This window comes from Schistocerca piceifrons, chromosome 3 (assembly GCF_021461385.2).
Source record: "Schistocerca piceifrons isolate TAMUIC-IGC-003096 chromosome 3, iqSchPice1.1, whole genome shotgun sequence".
NCBI classification, from domain to species: Eukaryota; Metazoa; Arthropoda; class Insecta; order Orthoptera; family Acrididae; genus Schistocerca; species Schistocerca piceifrons.
Genome location: NC_060140.1, coordinates 174,050,652 through 174,074,802, shown reverse-complemented (window position 1 = coordinate 174,074,802; position 24,151 = coordinate 174,050,652). Strand labels below are relative to the sequence as shown.

The 24,151-nt window shown below is 46.1% G+C and overlaps 1 protein-coding gene across 1 annotated transcript; it reads right to left on the bottom strand.

Annotated features, from left to right (window-relative positions):
* Positions 1 to 3,107: 3,107 nt before the first annotated feature.
* LOC124788493 (glycine-rich cell wall structural protein 1-like) lies at positions 3,108 to 4,614 on the bottom strand. The gene is made up of 4 exons (XM_047255763.1): positions 4,362 to 4,614; positions 3,642 to 4,094; positions 3,379 to 3,521; positions 3,108 to 3,326 (listed from the first exon to the last, which is right to left on the bottom strand). The coding sequence occupies exons 1-4, from the start codon at positions 4,612 to 4,614 to the stop codon at positions 3,108 to 3,110; spliced, it is 1,068 nt and encodes a 355-aa protein (XP_047111719.1).
* Positions 4,615 to 24,151: the final 19,537 nt, after the last annotated feature.

Here is a 24,151-nt window from a genome sequence, read left to right as displayed (position 1 = left end):
CCTACAACGTGCTGGCTTGAGGGAAGTTTCCAACCGATTTCTCATTCACAAACAGCAGTTGACCGGTATTGCCTGGTGACTCGTTGCTGTGATGCCTCGTGTAAGGAGGAGAAATGCGTGCCATCACATTTCCGACTTTGATAAAGGTCAGATTGTAGCATATCGCGATTGCGATTTTTCGTATTGCGACACTGCTGCCCGCGTTGGTCGAGATCCAATGACTGTTATCAGAATATGCAATCGGTGGGTTAGGGAGGGTAATACGGTGCGCCTTGCTGGAATCCAACGGCCTCGTATCACTAGCAGTCGAGATGACAGGCATCATATCCGCATGGCTGTAACGGATCGTGCAGGCACGTCTCGATCCCTGAGTCAACAGATGGGGACGTTTGCAAGACAACAACCATCTGCACGAACAGTTCGACGACGTTTGCAGCAGCATGGACTATCAGCTCGGAGACCATGGCTGCGGTTACCTTAACGCTGCATCACAGACAGGAACGCCTGCGATGGTGTATTCAACGACGAACCTGGTTGCACGAATGGCAAAACGTCATTTTTTCGGATGAATCCAAGTTCTGTTTACAGCATGATGATGGCTACATACGTGTTCGGTGACATCGCGGTGTACGCACATCACCCGGCGTGATGGTGTGGGGTGCCATTGGTTACACGTCTCGGTCATCCGTTGTTCGCATTGACGGCACTTTGAACAGTGGACGTTACATTTCAGATGTGTTAAGACTCGTGGCTCTACCTCTCATTCGATCCCTCCGAAACACTACATTTCAGCACGATAATGCACGACCGTATGTTGCAGGTCCTGTACGGGCCTTTCTGAATACAGAAAATGATCGACTGCTGCCCTGACCAGCACATTCTCCAAATCTCTCACCAACTGAAAACGTCTGGTCAATGGTGTTCGAGCAACTGGCTCGTCACTATACGTCGGTCACTACTCTTGATGAATTGTGGTATCGTGTTGAACCTGCATGCGCAGCTGTACCTGTACACGCCATCCAAGCTCTGTTTGAATCAATGCCCAGGCGTACCAAGGCCATTATTACGGCCAGAGGTGGTGATTCTGGGTGCTCATTTCTCAGGATGTATGCACCCAAACTGCGTGAAAATGTAATCACTTATCAGTTCTAGTATAATATATTTGTCCAATGAATACCCGTTCATCATCGGCATTTTTAATGGCCAGTGGCGTAGTTCTAAGTCCAGGGGATTGATGACCTCAGATGTTAAGTCCCATATTGCTCAGAACCATTTGAACGCTACTTTTAATTTGGTCGTTGGGCCTCTAACCACTGAGGAACATGTTGCTTGATACTTCGACGCCAATTAAGCCGGCACATTACACTGAGAGTACAAAACTTACGAAATAGCAGTACAGATGATGGTAGTATCGCGTACACAAAGTATAAAAGGGCAGTGCATTGAGAGAGCTGTCATTTGTACCCACGTGATCCATGAGAAAAGGTTTTCGGCGTGATTATGGCCGCACGACGCCAATTAAGACTCATTGTGCGAAATGGTATTTGGAGCTAGACGCACGGGACATTCCATATCAGAATTCAGTGTTCAGAGATCAACAGCGCCTTTAGTGTCCCGAGAATACCAAGTTTCAGGCATTACTTCTCACCACAGACAACACAGTGGCCTACAGCCTCCACTTAACGACAGAGATCAGCGCCGTTTTCGTAGAGCCGTCAATGGTAACGAACAAGCAACTCTGCGTGGAATAATTGCAGAAATCACTATCGGACGTACGATGTACGTATCCGTGAGGCCAGTACGGCGAAATGTGGCGTTAATTAGGCAGACGATCGATGCGGGTGCCTTTGCTAATAGCTTATCTCTGTGTCGTCTGCAGCGCCTCTCCTGAGATAGTGACCATATCGGTTGGACTCTATACAAATGGGAAACCGTGGCCTGGTCAGACGAGTTCCGATTTCAGTTGGTAAGAACTGATGGTAGTGTTAGTGTGGCGTGGACCACACGAAGCCACGGACCCAAGGTATCAACAAGCCACTGCACCTACGGGTGGTGACTCCATAATAGTGTGGGCTATGTTTACGTGAAACAGACTGGATCCTCTGGTCCAAATGAACAGATCATTGACTGGAAATGGCTATGTTCGTTCATGGACTTCATGTTGCCAAACAACGATGTCATATCAATGTGCCTCATTTGTTCGCGACTTGTTTGAAGAACATAGAGGACAATTCGAGCGAATGATCTGACTAACCAGATCGCCCGACACGAATCTCATCAATCATCTATGGAACACAATCGAGAAGTCGGTTCGTGCACAAAGTCTTGCGCCGGCAACACATCCGGCTATAGAGGCAGCATGGTTCAATATTTCTGCAGGGAGCTACCAACGACTTGTTGGGTCCATGCCATGTCGAGGTGCTGCACTCTGCCGGACAACTGGAGGTGTGATACGATATTTGGAGGTGTCGCACGACCTTTCAGACCTCAGTGTATTTAAGTATGTATTTATTTACTTGCGTTTCATTATATTAATTTTTGCTGAGAACCAACTTCGTCTTTGAACCAAGCGCAGAACGTCTTAAAATATGTCAGTATTTCTAATTAATTTCCTATGGCACATCCTTCTTACAACTGTGTTGTCTGCAAACTGTCCCAGTGAGCCACATTGTCATTTACCGGATCCAGTTATAAACAACATATATCAAAATTTTTGAACGTTCACGAAAACCAACACTACAAAAACGTTTCTTACGAATTTCCGTCACATGCCAATTTTCGGTTGAAAATGGAGGTCAGGCAAAGGCAACTTGGCAACACTGTAATAAAATATCCAGTCGAGTCGAATTATGATGGCAGATGTTTCTCCTGCTCGGACAATAGGTAATACGAACAGCCAATTTCAAATGCAATTTCTGAATGAAAAAACCTTGTGCGATTTTTCATTATGCAAAGAATGTACGAGTAGATGACCTTAGACCTAGTACATGTAACTTTGTGTGGTTGCACTGAAATCTTTATCATTTGCATACCAATCTGACTTTCACTGCATGCAAACATCGTTAAAATTTAGCCATCAGTAGTGTGTTTGTAGGTGTGACATAGCATCACATCACTGTGCTGGCTGGAACATACACAGGTATGGTACGCGTCACTGTGGGCGCCGGGTGGTAGCTGGCCAGCGACACCGTCGCTGGAATACGGGCCTCCTGGCCTGGTGCCGGGCAGACCTCTGGGCGCTGCCCCCTCGCCTGCCGCCCCAGGAGCGCCGCCCACTCATGGCATCGTTGTGGTGCCCGCGCCACCACCCAGCTTCGCCCCAGTGCCTGCACCGGCACCGATTGCAGTCACCCAGCCTTCACGCCCAGTCCTACCTGCCAGTCCAGGTGTGGGTAAGCCACCACCAATACCCACAGCACAGCCACAATTTCCTGCACCTGTCCTCCCAAAACCTGGAGTTAAAACAGTGCCAAAACCTTTTCCTATTCCCCAACCATCTCCACTACGACCACCCTCCCTATCTGTTTTTCCACAAAAACCGTCATTGATGAAACCAAGTAAAGTGTTACCACCAGTAACCATCCTGCCGCCGCCACCACCACCACCACCACCACCACTGCCAAGAGCACCACCACCACCACCACCACCACCACCACCACCACCACTGCCATCAACACCAACACTTCTACCACCTCCTCCTCCTCCTCCCCCTCCTCCCTTCCCTTTTCCTCCACTTTCAAGTCCCTCTCTCAGACCATCTAGGCCTCCACTCCCATCTCCTCCAAAGCCATTTGAACTACCTAAACCACCATCACTGCCGCCTAGTATCACAGGGGCTAGGAAAATACCATCTCCACCGCAACCATTTGAGCTACCATTGTTTCCTGTGCCTGGTAAAGCTGTTTCCCCTCCACCTACTATCCAATCTGCTCCAGTTCCCATACCCACACCACCACCAGCACCAAAGCCATTTGAATTGCCTGTTTCACCACCTACAGGTAAGGTATTCTCACCACCTACTGTTGTTCCAGGTGGGAAGCAGCCAAGTGTTCCAGTTCCACCCCCACCACAACCATTCCAGCTGCAGCCTTTACCTACAGAAACGAAAGGATTGCCACCTGATATAGTAGTAATATTCCCTAGTCCTCCACCACCTCCTCCTCCTCCTCCACCACCACCACCACCACCACCACCATTTCAACTATCCCAACTGCCTTCTCCATCAGGACCACCACCACCACCACCACCCCCACCACCACCACCACCACCACCACCACCACCACCACCTCCTCCTCCTCCTCCTCCTCCTCCTCCTCCTCCTCCTCCACCAGCACCACCACCACCATTTCAACTAACCCAACTGCCTTCTCCATCAGCACCACCACCTCCTCCTCCTCCTCCTCCTCCTCCTCTCCCATCTAAACCTCCACCACCATCTCCTCCAAAGCCATTTGAGCTACCTACAACACCATCACTACTACCTATAATTACAGGTGGTAGGCAACCAAAAGTTCCAATACCACCTCCACCACAGCCATTTGAGCAACCAATGTTTTCTGGGCCTGGCAAAGCTGTCTCACCTACACCAACTAGCCCTCCCACCCATTTTCCCATACCTGCGCCGCTGCCGCCACCGCCGCCGCCAACACTGCCGCCTCCGCCTCCGCCACCGGCGCCAACACCAAGACCGCCGCTGCCACCGCCGCCGCCGCCACCCTCTTTCTTGCAGAGACAGCCTTTGCCCACAGCTCCAGGTGCACCGCAACCTCCAGGCTTCCCCAGCCAGTTTGGAGGTGCTGGTGCGCCTACTCCAGCTTTTCCAGGTGCCCCAACTGTTCGTGCACCTGAAAGGAATGCTGGTGTACTTCCAACAGGTAACAGTATATTTTTAATATGCCCTGTTAGTGAGCATAAAGACTACAGTTGATGGAATATCTACAAATATTATGAAGGGTAACAATATAGTCGACTTGTATGGAAGGTATTTTATATACAATTCCTTCAGGGATTATTTTCTATGCCGTGAAATGATTTCACACTGCACTGAATTTTAATTTCATTTCATATATTTACAGGGCGTTCTCGAGTATAATGTCTTTATTGTTTGGTGAATTGCTTTACCCTTCGGGTGAAGTAATAGTTTTCTGTTTACTGCCGTTTCTTCTTTGCAGCTATAAACCATGTTTCACAGTGTCATTCTTGATTCATTCGGTGGATATAAAAATTCCTACAAGGTGATTGTTTTCTTCAAGAAATATTTCTGAGCTAAATCCGTGGTGCTACCCTTCAGTGGCACGTACCATTTCGGTAATTGTACATAGGTTATATGTTCCACTACACATAAAACGATTTGCAAAATGTTATTTTATAAAAAACTTCGAAATTAAACTTAGGACCACTGTAGAGAAATGCACTAGGTGCGAACATAATTAAATACTGACAACAGTACTACACACTACTTAATGCAGGTATAGCAGTCAGAAACGCGATGTGAAACATAAAAAATTTTAGTGACTTGCTAAAGCAGTGTTCTTTTGATATTTGTAGCTTTCTAATAAGGATAGCCTAAATTTCCAGTGGGACTGTGAAACTGTGATACCCATCTTGGTGTATTGTAACTGTCGTTTGATATTAGAAATACTGATGCAGTTAACAGTACACTGCAGGATCTGAACGTAAATGAACTAAAAACAGGCAGTTCTCTGATTTTCAACGAGAGCTACAGGGTTGGACACACTTTTGGAAAGAAGGCGAGAACTGCATTATTGAACACAAATGTAGATGATAGCCGATTCTGCAAGTTGCGCTTTGTATCTGATCAAGAACGGTACCTGTACAGCATCGTCGATAGGTTGAAAGTGTCAGTAGTGGTCACGACAGTGTTCTGTGCAGTTCGGAGTGCGTTACAGCGTGGCCAAGTAAACTTGAACGTTGGCAAATTGTTAGTCACCGTGTGGTGTGTGCTTCCACAACTAAGGGAACCGAAATATTTGGTATTTTAAAAGGCACTGTACGGGAAACTTAAATTAAGGTGACGGAAGTCATGTGATAGCCTTATGCACATAAACAGAAGGTGGCAGTACCGCATATAGGAGATACACTGCTGGCCATAAAAAATTGCTACACCACGAAGATGACGTGCTACAGACGCGAAATTTAACCGACAGGAAGAAGATGCTGTGATATGCAAATGATTAGCTTTTCAGAGCATTCACACAGGGTTGGCGCCGGTGGCGACACCTACAACGTGCTGACATGAGGAAAGTTTCCAACCGATTTCTCATACACAAACAGAAGTTGACCGGCGTTGCCTGCTGAAACGTTGTTGTGATGCCTCGTGTAAGGAGGAGAAATGCATACCGTCACGTTTCCGACCTTGATAAAGGTCGGATTGTAGCCTATCGCGATTGCGACTGTCGAGATCCAATGACTGTTAGCAGAACATGCAATCGGTGGATTCAGCACGGTAATACGGAACCCCGTGCTTGATCCAAACGGCCTCGTATCACCAGCAGTCGAGATAACAGATATATCCGCATGGCAGTAACGGATCGTGCAGGCACGTCTCGATCCCTGAGTCAACAGATGGGGACGTTTGCAAGACAACAACCATCTGCACGAACAGTTCGACGTCGTTTGCATCAGCATAGACTATCAGCTCGGAGATCATGGCTGCGGTTACCCTTGACACTGCATCACAGACAGGAGCGCCTGCGATAGTGGACTCAGTGACGAAGCTGGGTGCACGAATAGCAAAACTTCATTTTTTCGGATGAATCCAGGTTCTGTTTACAGCATCATGACGGTCGCATCCGTGTTTGGCGACATTGCGGTGAACGCACATTGAAGCGTGTATTCGTCATCGCCATACTGGCGTATCACCCGGCGTGATGATATGGGGTGCCATTGGTTACACGTCGCGGTCACCTCTTGTTCGCATTGACGGGATTTTGAACAGTGGTCGTTACATTTCAGATGTGTTACGACCCGTGGCTCTACCCTTCATTCGATCCCTGCGAAACCCTAAATTTCAGCAGGATAATGCACGACCGCATGTTGCAAGTCCTGTACGGGACTTTCTGGATACAGAAAATGTTCGACTGCTGCCATGGCCAGCACATTCTCCAGATCTCTCACCAATTGAAAACGTCTGGTCAATGGTGGCCGAGCAACTGGCTCGTCACAATACGCTGCTCACTACTCTTGATGAACTGTGGTATCGTGTTGAAGCTACGTGGGCAGCTGTACCTGTGCACGCCTTCCCAGCTCTGTTTGACTCAATGTCCAGGCGTATCAAGGCCGTTGTTACGGCCAGAGGGGGTTGTTCTGGGTACTGATTTCTCCGGATCTATGCACCCAAATTGCGTGAAAATGTAATCTCATGTCAGTTCTAATATAATATATTTGTCCAGTGAATACCAATTTATGATCTGCATTCTTCTTGGTGTAGCAATTTTAATGGCCAGTAGTGTGTAAAAGGACAATGCATTTGCGGATCTGCCATTTGTACCGACGTGATTCACTTGAGAAGGTCTCCAACGTGATTACGGCCACACGATGCGAATTAAGACATCGAACGCAGAATGGTAGATGGAGCTAGACGCAGGAGTCATTCCATTTCGAAAATCATTAGGGAATTCTGTATTCCGAGATCCACAGTATCAAGAATGTGACGAGTATACCAAATTTTATGCATTACCTCTCACCGCAGACAACGCAGCGACCTATGGCCTCCAATAAACGAGCGAGAGCAGCGTCGTTTGCGTAGAATTCTCAGTGCTAAAAGACAAGCAACACTGCGTGAAATAACAGCAGAAATCAATATGCGACGTGCGACAAAATCTTGCGTTAATGAGCTGTGGCGGCAGCCGACTGACGCGAGTGCCTTTGGTGACAGAACGAAATCGAGCGCCTCTCCTGGACTCGTGGCCATATTGGTCGGTCTCTGGACGACTGGCAAACGATGGCCGGGTCAGATGAGTTCAGATTTCAGTTGGTAAGAGCTAATGGTAGTGTCAGTGTGTGGCGCGGACGCCACGAAGCCATGGATCCAAGTTGTCAACAAGGCACTGTACAAGCTGATGGTGGCTCTATAACGAAATGGACTGGGTCATCTGGTCCAGATCGTTGACTGGAAATTGTCATGTTCGGCTACTTGTTGACAATTTGCATCCATTCATGTACGAGGGGAGTTAGAAAAGTCCGTCCAAAGTCCGAGAGATGGCACCACAGGCGCGCATCGAGGTCATGTTTAGTTGGTAGCATATTAGGAAAGAACGCACACCCAAGTTTCAACCATATTGGTATATTTCTTCTTGTTTGTCATTCATGTGAATCAAGGAAGTAGAGTGATTGTCAAAAAATGGACGAAAAAGAATTTCGTGTGGCGATTAAAAATTACTTTATGAAAGGCTAAACGCCTCAGGAGACTAAACAGAAGCTTGATAATCATTATGGTGACTCTGCACCTTCGATTAGAACAGTTTATAAGTATACACAATGAGATTTTCACTTTGCAGCGGAGTGTGCGCTGATATGAAACTTCCTGGCAGATTAAAACTGTGTGCCGGACCGAGACTCGAACTCGGGACCTTTGCAAAGGCCCTGCACACAGTTTTAATCTGTCAGGAAGTTTCATATCAGCGCACACTCCGCTGCAGAGTGAAAATCTCATTCTGGAAACATCCCCTAGGCTGTGGCTAAGCCATGTCTCCGTAATATCCTTTCTTTCAGGAGTACTAGTTCTGCAAGGTTCGCAGGAGAGCTTCTGTAAAGTTTGGAAGGTAGGACGCGAGGTACTGGCAGAAGTAAAGCAGTGAGGACGGGGCGTGAGTCGTGCTTGGGTAGCTCAGTTGGTAGAGCACTTGCCCGCGATAGGCAAAGGTCCCGAGTTCGAGTTTCGGTCCGGCACACAGTTTTAATCTGCCAGGAAGTTTCAGTTTATAAGTAGTTTCAAAATTTTCGGAGTGGCCATATGAGCACAAGTGATGCTGAACGTTCTGGACGCCCTGTGGAGGTTACGACTCCAGAAATCATTGATAAAATCCATGATACAGTGATGGATGACAGAGGAGTTAAGGTGCGAGAGATTACTAGTGCTGTGGGCATCTCGAATGAACAGGTACATAATATTTTGCATAAACATTTTGACATGAGGAAGCTATCCGCAAGATAGGTTTCGCGATTGCTCACGCTTGACCAAAAACGGAATCTTGTAAAGTGTTGCAAGGATGGTTTGCAGCTATTCAGGAAGAATCCGCAGGACTTCAAGCGTCGTTCCGTCACTGTGGATGAAACATAGATACATTACTGTACTCCTGAGACCAAAGGACAATCTAAACAATGGGTTACCAAGGGAGAACCTGCACCACAAAAGGCGAAGACCATTCCTTCGGCCGGAAAGGTTATGGCGACTGTCTTTTGTGATTCACAAGGGATAATCCTCATCGACTATCTGGAAAAGGGTAAAACTATTACAGGTGCATATTATTCATCGTTATCGGACCGTTTGAAAACCGAGCTGCAAGAAAAACGCCGGCGATTGGACCGCGAAAAGTCCTTTTTCCATCACGACAATGCACCAGCACACACCTCAGCAATTGTGGTCGCAAAATTAATGGAAATAGGATTCCAACTGTTTTCACATCCCCTCTACTCTCCAGACTTGGCTCCTTCGGACTATTATTTGTTCCCCAATTTGTAGAAATGGCTGGCGGGACGAAGATTTTATTCAAACGAGGAGGTGATTGCAGCAGCTAATAGCAGATGGTTGCAGCAGCTAATAGCAGGTGATTGCAGCAGCTAATAGCAACTATTTTGCAAACTTGGAAAATTCCTATTACTCGGAAGGGATCAAAAAATTAGAACAGCATTGGGCGAAGTGTATAAGTCTAAAAGGAGACTTTTGTTTTTGCACGGACTTGTCAAACGCCCCTCGTACTTCATGTTCCCAAATATCTCTCTGGGTCATAGTTGTTGACGACTGGTTTGAAAATGATTCTGGACAATTCCAGCGAATCACTTAGCCACTCAGACCGCCTGACATGAATCCTATTGGAAATTATAAGACATACCTTTCGCAATTACGGGCGGCTAGAAAGGCAGTATAGCTCAATACTTCTGCAGGGGACTTCCAACGACTTGTTGAATCCATGCCACGTCAAGTTGGTGCACGACGCCCGGTAAAAGGAGGACCGACACGATATTAGAAGGTATCCCATGGCTTTTTTTTTTTCCTCGGTGTAGGCAGTTGTACTAGCAAAGCGTTCCTGCACTCGTCTGTAAGTCTACCCTAATAGCGCATTCCTAAGTGGCTGTGGTACGTTGTCGTATTTCTAGTAAGTAGCATGCATATGGACCATGTTGCGACAGGCTGTGTATAGCTCTCTTGGTCATAAGGAAGTATGTCATTCTTTTTCTTCCTTTCATGTTAAGAGGGAACTGATAGGTTCCCCTCCCTGTTTCTGCCCTGTACCCAGACTGGTTGCCCTTCTGTGTCAAGGCATGCCTTTATTTACTTTATCGTATTCGAGCTTTCTGAGCCAATATTGTGCACCTCTTTTCTTTCATATGGGTAGGTCTAGAGGTAAGAAGCGTAGTATCACTAGCAACGCTTCAGTCGGTGCTGTTCAATTCGCGCCTTTCAGGCGCAGGAATATACTTTCTGAGCTCGCCTAGCAGCCTGTCCTGTCCTTAACTTTCTGGCTATGAGCCCAGCTCTGTGGGCCCAAGCGCTCGACCTGTAGTCCACAACAGCGAGTAGGGTTGCGTTGTGGTACGGTCTTATTGCACTTAGTGCCATGTGAAATACTCTTTGGCCAGTTGCTGCTATTTTGTCAAGGACTTTAATGTCTCTCTGGCAGATTTCTAAATGTACAAGAAAGTTCCGCATTCCGTCGATGTTAATTCCAAGGCACGTGTACACTTCTTTTCACAAGTTTGTCATTTATTCTGATTGCGAGGATTCTCGTTCCTGATAATGTTTCCTTTTGTGACACACAAACTGTTTTGTGTGCCGCTATCGTTCGATTTCTACGCATCAGTTATTTAGTCTTTCGAGAACTGTCATACTATTTTCCTGTAATTTAGGCTTTTTGTTAGCAAATCATTATGCTGACAGCCTATGCAACATCTAGCGTTATACTCTGGAGCTGGTCCAGTAACGGCTCTATGCCAAACTCCCAGAACTCTGGACCACAAACAGAGCCCTTTGGGCAGCCTCTGGTATATCTTCAAAAAATTTTCTTTCCAGGAAATTTCAGTTGCACCTGGCTATCTGTACAATAACCTCGTGGACGCACCTGGGACAGTCTGTCTGTTTGTCTTTTAAACAGGGCAGGCAACAACAAATCATCAAACTCCCCAGCCGTATCAGTCTTTATACCCATAACAGACTTCTCGCCTGAAGTGAAAATAATATTCACTATGTGATTTATCGCATTCTCGGCGAATTTCCCTTTCTTTCAACCATATACGGCAGGGGGGTCATGCCTACTACCTGTCAGTGGTACCTCAGGCGGGATCACAGGAGCTTTTCCTGTGTTGTGACTAGGGCATTTAACAAATTTGCCTGTAGATTTCGGTCCTCTTGGGTCTTTGTCTATCCCTTTTTTAGCATAAAGATTTTAGAAATTTTCCAGATTTTGGGCACCCATCCTGCAAAAGACATTCGTTTAATAGCACTTTTATATATGATACGATTTCGTCCATTAGCTGGTGCAACAACTGGGCCTGTATTCCATCAGACCTCGGTACTTCGTTCTTTTTTGTCTTCATTATTGCCGGCCTCGCTTCCTCCTCGGCAGATGAAACCGCAACCACTATTATTCACATGCTTGTCTAATAATTCAGAAAGAAGATGCTGATGGTACACTGTGTCTTCCATCGCCATAGCGTCTGACAACAGATATCTGAGTAAGTACTACACTGAAGTCTCCCATCTGTCATCATCGTGCCGTATGATCGTCTCAGGGTTGAAAATACAGTGGGTGATCCAATCTTGGTTGTTGCTAGTTTGTATGGAAAACCCCAAACATCTGTTACCGTTTAATCCTTAATGCACACTATTTTTCTACTCTTTTTGGTGTAGTTGTTCTTTGCATTGTTGTTCGATAGAAATCAGCCGCCCTCGTAGATCTTTTTCCTCTAAGGATGTCTGGTAATCCTTGCTTTGCCTCTTAAGGACTGTAGGGCAGGACTCTAGGAAATTTCAAACCCATTTTACTTCCTAACAGATGTTGGGAGTGCCTGTCTTGCGCCGTTTGCAGAGCTCGCAGCAACTCGGCCACTTCGGCATGAAAATCAGTGGAGATATACAATGGGATCGAAAGTCTCTAATTCAACGAATAGAAGTTCCGCGGTCTGGTCCTAGGAGGGCCAGCCGTGTTTGACCTTCTGCCATGTCATCCTCCGACAATGGCATCATTGGATTGCTGTATGGAAGGTTATGTGGCCAACCCACCACTCTCCCTGTGTTTTCTGGCTCCTCGGTTTTGAAACCGGTTGTAATCGGTGGAGTAGCTTCTCACTTAGCCTCGTGAGACTCAATGCACCCTGTACCATATCTCCCAGCAGTCGAACCAGGGTCATCCCCTTGGCAGGCAGTCGCACTGATCACACAGCTACAGAGGCGGTTCCATGTATAACAGCACCGAAAGGCGCGTTTTGTTGCAATTACGGTGTTGAAATCTTAAGATAAAAAATCCGGCTGTTGATTGAAATTTGTAAGAGGTGAAGTTCAATTTATCTTGCCGGCGTACCTGATCCAGAAGCTCTTCCGCAGATCAGTATCATTCTTAAGGCTCACCACCAATAATGCTGCACAATGGACTTCATAACACTAACGTTCAGCAGTGGCCATTAGTTGGAATTTAAGTATTACTTTTCTGTATTTGAAACATAGCTACGTAACAGCAACTGTTCCACGTAATAGGATTAAAAACAACCGACCAGTTGCAAAGGATAAAATAATCTTTACCTAGGTTTCGATAGACTTAAATCTATCTTCTTCAGAAGGCGGCCTGAGGACAATGAACATCGTAATTTATATTAAAAGGTATGAAACATAAGTAAAGAACAGAGTTTAATATATATTAGGAGAATCTTGTATTACAAAATATGAGAAGGATTCCTGGTACTTACAGTATTACATTAACATGGAGTGATATGTCATTGTCGTTTTTACAAACACCTGCATAGCTCCATTAGTCCAAATAAAATATAGCCCTGAGAATAGGGTTCGTCAGACAAATAAAAATCAGTACATGGAAGTTGGAGAGCGCATAAGCGACTGGGTAAAATCGGCCAGCGTAGTAGCACTGCAGCCAGGGCAGGTGGCGCTCAGGTCGCGAACTATGTGCCTATTGGCGTTTAATATATAACATTAATGTTGATAACCTCAGTAGTCTATTTCCTCAGGAAGGTATAATGCACTTTCAAATCTTTAAGCTCACTACCTTTTATGTAATGTGGTATTCTCACGATGTATGGCTGCCACTACATCGGCCCTCATGTAATTTTCTCTTATTCTAAAACCTTGGCTCCCTGAGAATGTATATTAACTGGATTGTTGACCAGGTTTCGTAAATTGTGTCTTAAGAGCCATTACTGATTATTCTTAAAGTTTTGATTTATATACGATCTATGGGCTTCACTAATATGATAATATAACTTTTATATTCTGGCTGTATATGCCACTGCATGTAACTTATGGTGTAAGCGCCACCTGCCTTTTTGATGTATGTATCTACGTTAATGTTTCTAAGGCTCCCACAATGTCATAACGGGTGTGTTAAATGCTTTCCTTTTATTTATTGTCACTCTATCTAAGGACGCAATTAATATGGATACTTTACATGTTGCTTCAGTACGCCAATCGGCACATAGTTCGCGACCTGAGCGCCATCTGCCCTGACTGCAGTGCTACTACGCTGGCCGATGTTACCCAGTCGCTTATGCGCTCTCCAACTTCCATGTACTTATTTTTATTTGTCTGACGAACCCTATTCTCAGGGCTATATTTTATTTGGACTAATGGAGCTATGCAGGTGTTTGTAAAAACGACAATGACATATCACTCCATGTTAATGTAATACTGTAAGTACCAGGAATCCTTCACATATTTTGTAATACAAGATTCTCCTAATATATATTAAACTCTATTCTTTATTTACGTTTCATACCTTTTAATATAAATTACGATGTTCATTGTCCTCAGGCCGCCTTCTGAAGAAGATGGATTTAAATCTATCGAAACCTAGGTAAAGATTACTTTATCCTTTGCAACTGGTCGGCTAATCCTATATATTACTTTTCTGCTAACGTTTGCTCCACTCACAAGGTAATTAATAAATTCATAAATGATCTGTAAGAACTATATACTGAAATGAATAAGTGTTCTCCTCAGAATGAAACATGTGAAAACACAGAAAAACAACACTGGTAGAAATTGTTGAAAAAACATGAACGAAAATTGTCACACTAGTATCAACGGCTGGCAGTTATTAAATGGGAAAGGAATGGTCAAATTAACATGATCCCTCCCAAAAAATAATCGCAACGTAAACGCTAAACGTAAAAGCGGCTTGTAGTGAAATTACGTGCCTATGGAATATTGTCTCCGTTACGTGACTGGTGATTTCCTATCAGACAGGTCACAGTTCGTAGCAACTGACAGAGTGTCATCGAGTAAAACAGAAGTGATATCTGGTGTTTGCCAAGGCAATTTCATAGATCCTCTGCTGTTCCTTACCTATATAAACGATTTGGGAGACAATCAGAGCAGCCGTCTTAGGTAGTTTGCAGATAACGCTGTCGTTTGTCGACTAGTAAAGCCCTCAAACGACAAAACAAATTGCAGAACGATATAGAAAAGATACCTATATAGTGCGAAAATTGGCAATTGACCCTAAATAACGAAAAGTGTGAGGCCATCCACATGAGTGCTAAAAGGAACTCGTTAAACTTTGGTTACACGATAAATCTGTCAAATCTAAAGGCCGTAAATTCAAATAAATACCTAGAAATTACAATTACGAACAACTTAAATTAGAAAGAACACAGAAAAAATGTTGTGGGGAAGGCTAACCAAAGACTGCTTTTTATCGACAGGACACTTAGAAAAGTAGCAGATCTACTACGCTTGTCCGTCCTCTTTTAGAATACTGCTGCGTGGTGTGGGATCCTTACCAGATGGGAATGAAGGAGTACATCGAAAAAATTCAAAGAAGGGCAGCACGTTTTGTGTTATCACGGAATAGGGGAGTGAGTGTCACTGAAATGATACATTATTTAGGATGGACATAGTTAAAACAAAGGTGTTTTTCGTTGCAGAGGTATCTTCTCACGAAATTCCAATCACCAACTTTGTCCTCTGAATGAGAAAATATTTTCTTTACGCCGACCTACATAGGGAGAAAGCATCACCATGATAAAATAAGGGAAATCAGAGCTCGCACGAAAAGATATATGTGTTCGATCTTTCCGCACGCTATACGAGATTGGAATAATAGAGAATTGTGAAGATGGTTCGGTGAAACATCTGCCAGGCACTTAAATATGATTTGTAGAATATCAATTGAGATGTATTTGACTTCCCCTGAACTGTCAGAGATAGGAACTTCTAGCTGGCAGTTAACTACATTGGCTGACACATAAGTACTACAGGTCAGACGGATTCAGTCCAGTGAAGAATAAACTCCTCAAGAAAAATCCCTAATATGCACTGGCTGTGGATATGTTCACCAGCGTACTTCCGAATGTATGATACGGTGTCTGCTCGTAGGTGCGTAATTGTTACAACCGCAACCAGTGTATTCTCGCACAAAGTTGAGTGGACAATTCTGGTTGAAACCTGCGGAGAACCAAGACCGTACTCTCGGGCATACGTCCGCTGAAAGTCCGAAAATATCCTCCCATGTTTGCCTTCTCAACACCATCGCTTCATAAGGTCAGTCACCAAAGAACTGTCTCCAGTCGTCGAGCAATAACGGCGGCAGGCAGAAACGGAAGCCGTCTACAAAGCTGTGGCAACACTGAGGCGTTTGCATTATTGGCTAAAGCGGCCGCGCAAAGCCGCTGTGCCCAGCCGATGTAATTGTCAGGGATCAACATACGCTGGCTCAACTATAGACAAGCCATAAAGCACTCTCCCAATAGCGAAATTTGCCGCCAAATATTATGTATACCCACACAACGTATTCTGACCTCAACGGCGGTCCTCCTTCCGTGGCAGACAACGTTCTTCTCCCCAGGGATATGCTTTAAGTAGGCGCCAGGGTGTCACTCACGACATCCGGAACTCGTAAATGGCATGTTCCGACTGAGACGTACAATGTGTCCTGTAGCTTCATGCGAGGGTCAGGGTGATGCACTGCGACCTGGAATCAGCCGGACAAAAATAAAACGTGATGGACGCTGCACTTGTCCACCCGCGGTTCCCATTTTCGTGACATTCCGGGTGAGCCGGACGTACCTACCTAGAAACTACTAATCGTGGGCGCCCTCGGCTCGACAGAAGCATCTCCCAAGCATACTCACAGACACGAAGAAATATTCATATTCTAATTATGTTGCCCCCAACTATTGGTCCTAGTGGTTAACTGTCATTCCATGTTATACTGGGTGATCAAAAAGTCAGTATAAATTTGAAAACTTAATAAACCACGGAATAATGTAGATAGAGGTAAAAATTGCCACACATGCTTGGAATGACATGGGGTTTTATTAGAACATAAAAAAAACAAAGTTCACAAAATGTCCGACAGATGGCGCTGGACAGCAAAACGTCAGTGACTGCACATGACAATCGTGTATAAAAGGAGCTGTAATGAGAGAGAGAATCAGATGCACCAGCAGTCGCAGTATCTTGACGTTACCTGAAAAAGCGCTTTTAGTGAAGCTGTATTATCAGAATGGGGAATGTGCTAGTTCAGTGCTATGATCCTATCGCCATAGGAAGTGGATTCGAACGGGTAAAGGTCCGTTCAGAAAGGCAGCTGTGGCGAGAATGATTTCGAAATTCGAAGCCACGGATTGTTTAGACGATACACCTCGTAGTGGCCGACCGAGCACAAGGCGTAATGCTGCTGAGACAGTTCAGGAAGAAATGGAGACTGTAGAGGGTTCGTCTATGCACGGGGAAGTCAGCGCTCGTGCAGTCGCACGTCGCACCGGCATTCCATACATTGTTTGGTTGGCACTTCGGCGTACCCTCCGATGCTATCCGTACAAAATCTGTCGGCATTATGAACTGTTACCTGGCGATTTAGTGAAGCGGAGGGCATTTGCGGTGTGGGCGTTTCAAAAGATGGCGGAAGATGACGATTGGTTGAGTAACGTATTGTGGATCGACGAAGCTCATTTCACGCTCCGAGGGTCTGTCAACGCCCACAACTGCAGAATTTGGGCTACCGAAAATCGTAGAACTGTCGTGGAAACTCCATTGCACGACGAGAAAGTCACGGTATGGGTTGGGTTTACATCTACCGTTATCAGGCTTTTTTCTTGAGGAAATGCGTGATTCTGGTTTTGTAACTGCTAACGTGACGTGTGAGAGGTACGCCGATATGTTACAGAATCGCATCATCCCCAGCCTGGCTGACAAACACCTGCTGGAACGTACGATGTTCATCCAGGATGGCGCTCCACCCCATATTGCTAGACGCGTGAAAGATTTTTTGCGCGCGTCGTTTGGTAATGATCGTGTGCTCAGCCACCTCTTTCGCCATGCTTGGCCTTCCGGCTCCCCAGACTTCAGTCCGTGTGATTATTGACTTTGGGGTTACCTGAAGTCGCAAGTGTATTGTGATCGACCGATATCTCTAGGGATGCTGAAAGACAACATCCGACGCCAATGCCTCACCATAACTCCGGACATGCTTTACAGTGCTGTTCACAACAGTATTCCTCGACTACAGCTATTGTTGAGGAATGATGGTGGACATATTGAGCATTTCCTGTAAAGAACATCATATTTGCTTTGTCTTACTTTGTTATGGTAATTATTGCTATTCTGATCAGATGTAGCCTCATGAACTTTTGTATTTTTTTTTTGTTCTAATAAAACACCATGTCATTCCAAGCATGTGTGTCAATTTGTACCTCTCTATCTACGCTGCTGGCCACCGTAGATGCAACACCCTGAAGGAAGCATCCGAATCAAGTGAAATTTACACCATGAGTTTGCAGCGATGAGATCTGCAACTGATTAGAATTTCAGCGCAGACGCACATCGCCGGCATGAGTCGCCGAGCGGTTAAAGGCGCTACAGTCTGGAACCGCACGACCGCTACGGTCGCAGGTTCGAATCCTGCCTCGGGCATGGATGTGTGTGATGTACTTAGGTTAGTTAGGTTTAAGTAGTTCTAAGTTCTAGGGGACTTATGACCACAGCAGTTGAGCCCTATAGTGCTCAGAGCCATTTGAACCAGACGCACATCACGCGCGCCTGTGGCGCCACCTCATAGCGCCATTTAAGGCTTGGCGATTTCGACGAGTGTACGTTCGGCACGTGTGTTTACCTTGTGGTTGTTTCACAAGACGATCAGTTATGCCTCGTAGACAACAGCGAACATCTTTTGATCAAGTATCCGAGTTCGACAGAGGAAGGATAGTGGCTTACCGAGATCGTGGATTATCATACAGAGAAATCGATAGTCGTGTTGGACGAAACCAAACAACTGTAATGCGGATATGTGACCGTTGGATGCAGGTTGGTACGACGGACCGACGTGGTCGATCGCATTCACCTCGGTGCACCACTGCACGTGCTGATAGGCAAATCGTGCGCATCGCAGTAACGGATCGCTCAGTGACATCCCGAACCATAGCACAGCACATTGCGTCTGTAACGAATCATACAGTGTCTGCGCGTACCATTCGACGCCGTTTACAGCAGAGTGGTCTGTCCGCAAGACGTCCATTGCTTCGTCTACCATTGACGCAGAACCGCAGACGTCTCCGTCGCCAATGGTGTGATGACAGACGGATGTGGACGGCAGAATGGAATGACGTTGTCTTTACTGACGAGGCACGCTTGTGTCTGCAGCACCACGATGGTCGTATTCGAGTGTGGAGACACCGTGGAGAGAGGATGCTGGACAGCTGCACTATGCACCGCCACACTGGTCTTGCACCGGGTATTATGGTACGGGGCGGTATTGGATATTACTCTCGCACGCCTCTAGTACGCATTGCCGGTACTTTAAATAGCCGGCGCTACAATCCGAGGTGCTGGAGCCAGTTGTCCATCCTTACCTTCAGGGCTCGGCCACAGCCATATTTCAACAGGATAATGCGCGACCACACGTGGCACGCATTGTCCAAAGGCTCTTCGTTAATAACCAGATTGAATTGCTTCCCTGGCCGGCTCGCTCTTCGGATCTTTCGCCGATAGAAAACATGTGGTCCAGGGTTGCTCAACGAGTGACCCAGATTACATCCCCAGCTGCCACACCAGGTGATCTTTGGCAACGTGTGGAAGCTGCTTGGGCTGCTGTACCCCAGGAACACATCCAACGTCTCTTTGACTCAATGCCGAGACGTGTGGCAGCGGTGATCTCCAACAATGGCGGCTACTCTGGCTACTGATTCTGGCAGGAACCACATGTCACAGACGTCTGTAAACGCAATCATTTGATACTTAGTCAACATGTTATCTACAAAATAAAATTTGTTGTGCTACCTCTTGTCTTTCTTGGTGTTGCATTTCGGTGGCCAGCAGTGTACATTATTTCGTGATTTATTCAGTTGTCAAATTTATACTGACTTTTTGATCACCTGTTACATTCATTTAATTGCTGTGATGGGTCACTACGTATCTAAGATGCCGATAACGCCTGTGCACTGATTGTTTAATGTGTACTTTTAGGTTTTCTCGGGGTAGGAAAATCTTGAATAGTTGTCAGGTAGCCGCGTGGTCTTGGGCGCCTTGTCACGGTCCACGCGGCTCCGCCCGTCGGACGTTCGAGTCCTCCCTCGGGCGTGTGCGTGTGTGTGTGTGTGTGTGTGTGTGTGTGTGTGTGTGTGTGTGTGTCTCGGGCGTGTGTGTGTGTGTGTGTTTTGTCCTTAGCGTAAGTTAGTTTGTTATATTAAGTAGTGCGTAAGTTTAGGGGCCGATGACCTCACCAGTTTGGTCCCATACGACCTTACCACTAATTTCCAATTTTTTGCAGTTCTCAGGTATTCAGGTGGGTGGCGTCGCCTAGAGCTGCGGTATTTTAGCAGGCTGACTTCTTTCCGTTTTCAGGCGTTCCTAATTGGTGATACACTGACAATGACTCAGGAACCGTGCTATTTTAACAATAAAATTCTCCAAACTGCCATGCAATTGAGATGTTACTCTTTTACACTTTCGCTATCACTTTCGGCAATTCATTACACCATAACGAGATTTCACTCTGCAGCGGAGTGTGCGTTGATACGAAACTTCCTGTTCTAGTTCTGCAAGGTTCGCAGGAGAGCTTCTGTAAAGTTTGGAAGATAGAAGACGAGGTACTAGCAGAAGTGAAGCTGTGAGGACGGGGCGTGAGTCGTGCTTGGGTTTCTCAGATGGTAGAGCACTTGCCCGCGAAAGGCAACGGTCCCGAGTTTCGGTCCGGCATACAGTTTTAATCTGCCAGGAAGTTTCATTATACCATCTTCAGTCCTAATATGCACCTCTCAGAAATAATCGATATTTACATACTGGGATCATACGTTTCCAGATGTCAGTTCTTAACTCAAGTTCTTACTACGAAGACATCACTTTTGAAGTCAAGTCTTCGAAGGAAGCACCTGGGCTACAAATTCACGACATCCAGAAACATACGGCTCTAGTATGCCAATATCCATTACCTTTTAGAGCTGCATGTGGGACCTGAAGATAGCATAATTAATTGCCGAAACTGAAAGCGAAAATAAAATAAAAAGGTCTCAATTGCACGGCTGACCGGCGAATTTCACTGCTAAATATTTGAAAAGTTGCTGTCCCATGTCCACAATGGATTAACAGAGATTGGTCCGAGATTTAAGGCGTTCGAGCAGATTGCCAGTCCTCCTGTTCCAGACTGAATGATGTGGATGGCGAGCCCTCACTTCGACCAACACGTTATTGACTTGATCAGTTTGTGAACTTTCTCTTCAACAAACCATCCATTTTTCTGAAATTTTAAAGATGAATTTGTCTGTACATGTACATTACATCTACCGATTTCCATTCCAACGCGTAATTTCTCAGTGGCGTGTCGTTTCCTTTTTTAGAGTATAAATGAGCTGAAAGCTGTGGGAAGCTACAGCTGTAACTTTTCTCGAGGGCATGCAGCTTTACTGCGTGCTTAAATTATGATGGCATCCTATTGGGTAAAATATTCCGGAGGTAAAAACTTCCCACATTCGGATCTCCGGCCGGGGACTCCTCAAGAGGACGTTGTTATCAGGAGAAACAAAACATGTTCTACGGATCGGAGTGTGGAGTGTCACATCCCTTAATCAGGAAGGTAGGTTAGAAAATTTAAAAATGGAAATCGATAGGTTAAAGTTAGATATAGTGGGAATTAGAGAAGCTCGGTGGCACGAGGGGTAGGTTTAATCATGAAAAAAATAATGAATCAAAATGAATCAAAAATAATGAATAAAAAATAATAAATAAAAATAGAACACAGATAAGCTACTACGAACATCATAATGAACGCATTATTTTAGCCAAGATAGACACGAAGCCCACGCCAACCACAGTGGTACATGTTTATATGCCAACTAGTTCCTCAGATGAAGAGAGTGAAGAAATGTATGATGCAATAAAAGAAATTTTTCAGAGACGAATTTAATTGTGTTGGGGAACTGGAATTCGATGGTCGGAAAAGGAAGAGAAGGAAAAGTATTAGGCAAATATGGACTGGGGTTAAGGAATGAAAGAGGAAGCCGCCTGGTAGAATTTTGCACAGAGCAAAAAAATGGTTCAAATGGCTGTGAGCACTATGCGACTTAACTTCTGAGCTCATCAGTCGCCTAGAACTTAGAACTACTTAAACCTAACTAACCTAAGGACATCACACACATCCATGCCCGAGGCAGGATTCGAACCTGCGACCGTAGTGGTCGTGCACAGAGCACAATTTAATCGTAGCTAATATTTGGGTTAAGAATCATGTATACAGGGAAGAAGCCTGGAGATACTAGGAAGTATCAGATTATATAATGGTAAGACAGAGATTTAGGGACCAGGTTTTAAACTGTAAGACATTTCCAGGGGCAGATGTGGACTCTGACCACAATTTATTGGTCATGAACTGCAGATTAAAACTGAAGAAGCTGCAAAAATATAGCAATTTAAGGAGATTGGACCTGAATAAACTGAAAAAACTAGAGGTTGTAGAGTGTTTCGGAGGGAGCATTAGGGAACGACTAACAAGGGGAAAGGAATACAGTGAAAGAGAGATGAAACAGTGACGGCGGCAGAGGATCAAGTAGGTGAAAAGACGAGGGCTAGTAAAATCATTGAATAACAGAAGAGATATTGAATTTAACTGATGAAAGGAGAAAGTATAAAAATGCAGTGAATGAAGCAGACGCAAAGGAATACAAATGCGTCAGAAATTACACTCCTGGAAATTGAAATAAGAACACCGTGAATTCATTGTCCCAGGAAGGGGAAACTTTATTGACACATTCTTGGGGTCAGATACATCACATGATCACACTGACAGAACCACAGGCACATAGACACAGGCAACAGAGCATGCACAATGTCGGCACTAGTACAGTGTATATCCACCTTTCGCAGCAATGCAGGCTACTATTCTCCCATGGAGACGATCGTAGAGATGCTGGATGTAGTCCTGTGGAACGGCTTGCCATGCCATTTCCACCTGGCGCCTCAGTTGGACCAGCGTTCGTGCTGGACGTGCAGACCGCGTGAGACGACGCTTCATCCAGTCCCAAACATGCTCAATGGGGGACAGATCCGGAGATCTTGCTGGCCAGGGTAGTTGACTTACACCTTCTAGAGCACGTTGGGTGGCACGGGATACATGCGGACGTGCATTGTCCTGTTGGAACAGCAAGTTCCCTTGCCGGTCTAGGAATGGTAGAACGATGGGTTCGATGACGGTTTGGATGTACCGTACACTATTCAGTGTCCCCTCGACGATCACCAGTGGTGTACGGCCAGTGTAGGAGATCGCTCCCCACACCATGATGCCGGGTGTTGGCCCTGTGTGCCTCGGTCGTATGCAGTCCTGATTGTGGCGCTCACCTGCACGGCGCCAAACACGCATACGACCATCATGGGCACCAAGGCACAAGCGACTCTCATCGCTGAAGACGACATGTCTCCATTCGTCCCTCCATTCACGCCTGTCGCGACACCACTGGAGGCGGGCTGCACGATGTTGGGGCGTGAGCGGAAGACGGCCTAATGGTGTGCGGGACCGTAGCCCAGCTTCATGGAGACGGTTGCGAATGGTCCTCGCCGATACCCCAGGAGCAACAGTGTCCCTAATTTGCTGGGAAGTGACGGTGCGGTCCCCTACGGCACTGTGTAGAATCCTACGGTCTTTGCGTGCATCCGTGCGTCGCTGCGGTCCGGTCCCAGGTCGACGGGCACGTGCACCTTCCGCCGACCACTGGCGACAACATCGATGTACTGTGGAGACCTCACGCCCCACGTGTTGAGCAATTTGGCGGTACGTCCACCCGGCCTCCCGCATGCCCACTATATGCCCTCGCTCAAAGTCCGTCAACTGCACACACGGTTCACGTCCACGCTGTCGCGGCATGCTACCAGTGTTAAAGACTGCGATGGAGCTCCGTATGCCACGGCAAACTGGCTGACACTGACGGCGGCGGTGCACAAATGCTGCGCAGCTAGCGCCATTCGACGGCCAACACCGCGGTTCCTGGTGTGTCCGCTGTGCCGCGCGTGTGATCATTGCTTGTACAGCCCCCTCGCAGTGTCCGGAGCAAGTATGGTGGGTCTGACACACCGGTGTCAATGTGTTCTTTTTTCCATTTCCAGGAGTGTAGATCGAAGAGATTAGAGCAAAACGGGTAAGCCGGAACGGCTAGAGGACGAATGTAAGGATGCAGAAGCATATATTGCTGGGGATAACATAGATGCCGCCTATAGCAAAATTAGAGGGAACTTTGGAGAAAAGGGAACCACTGGTATGAATAT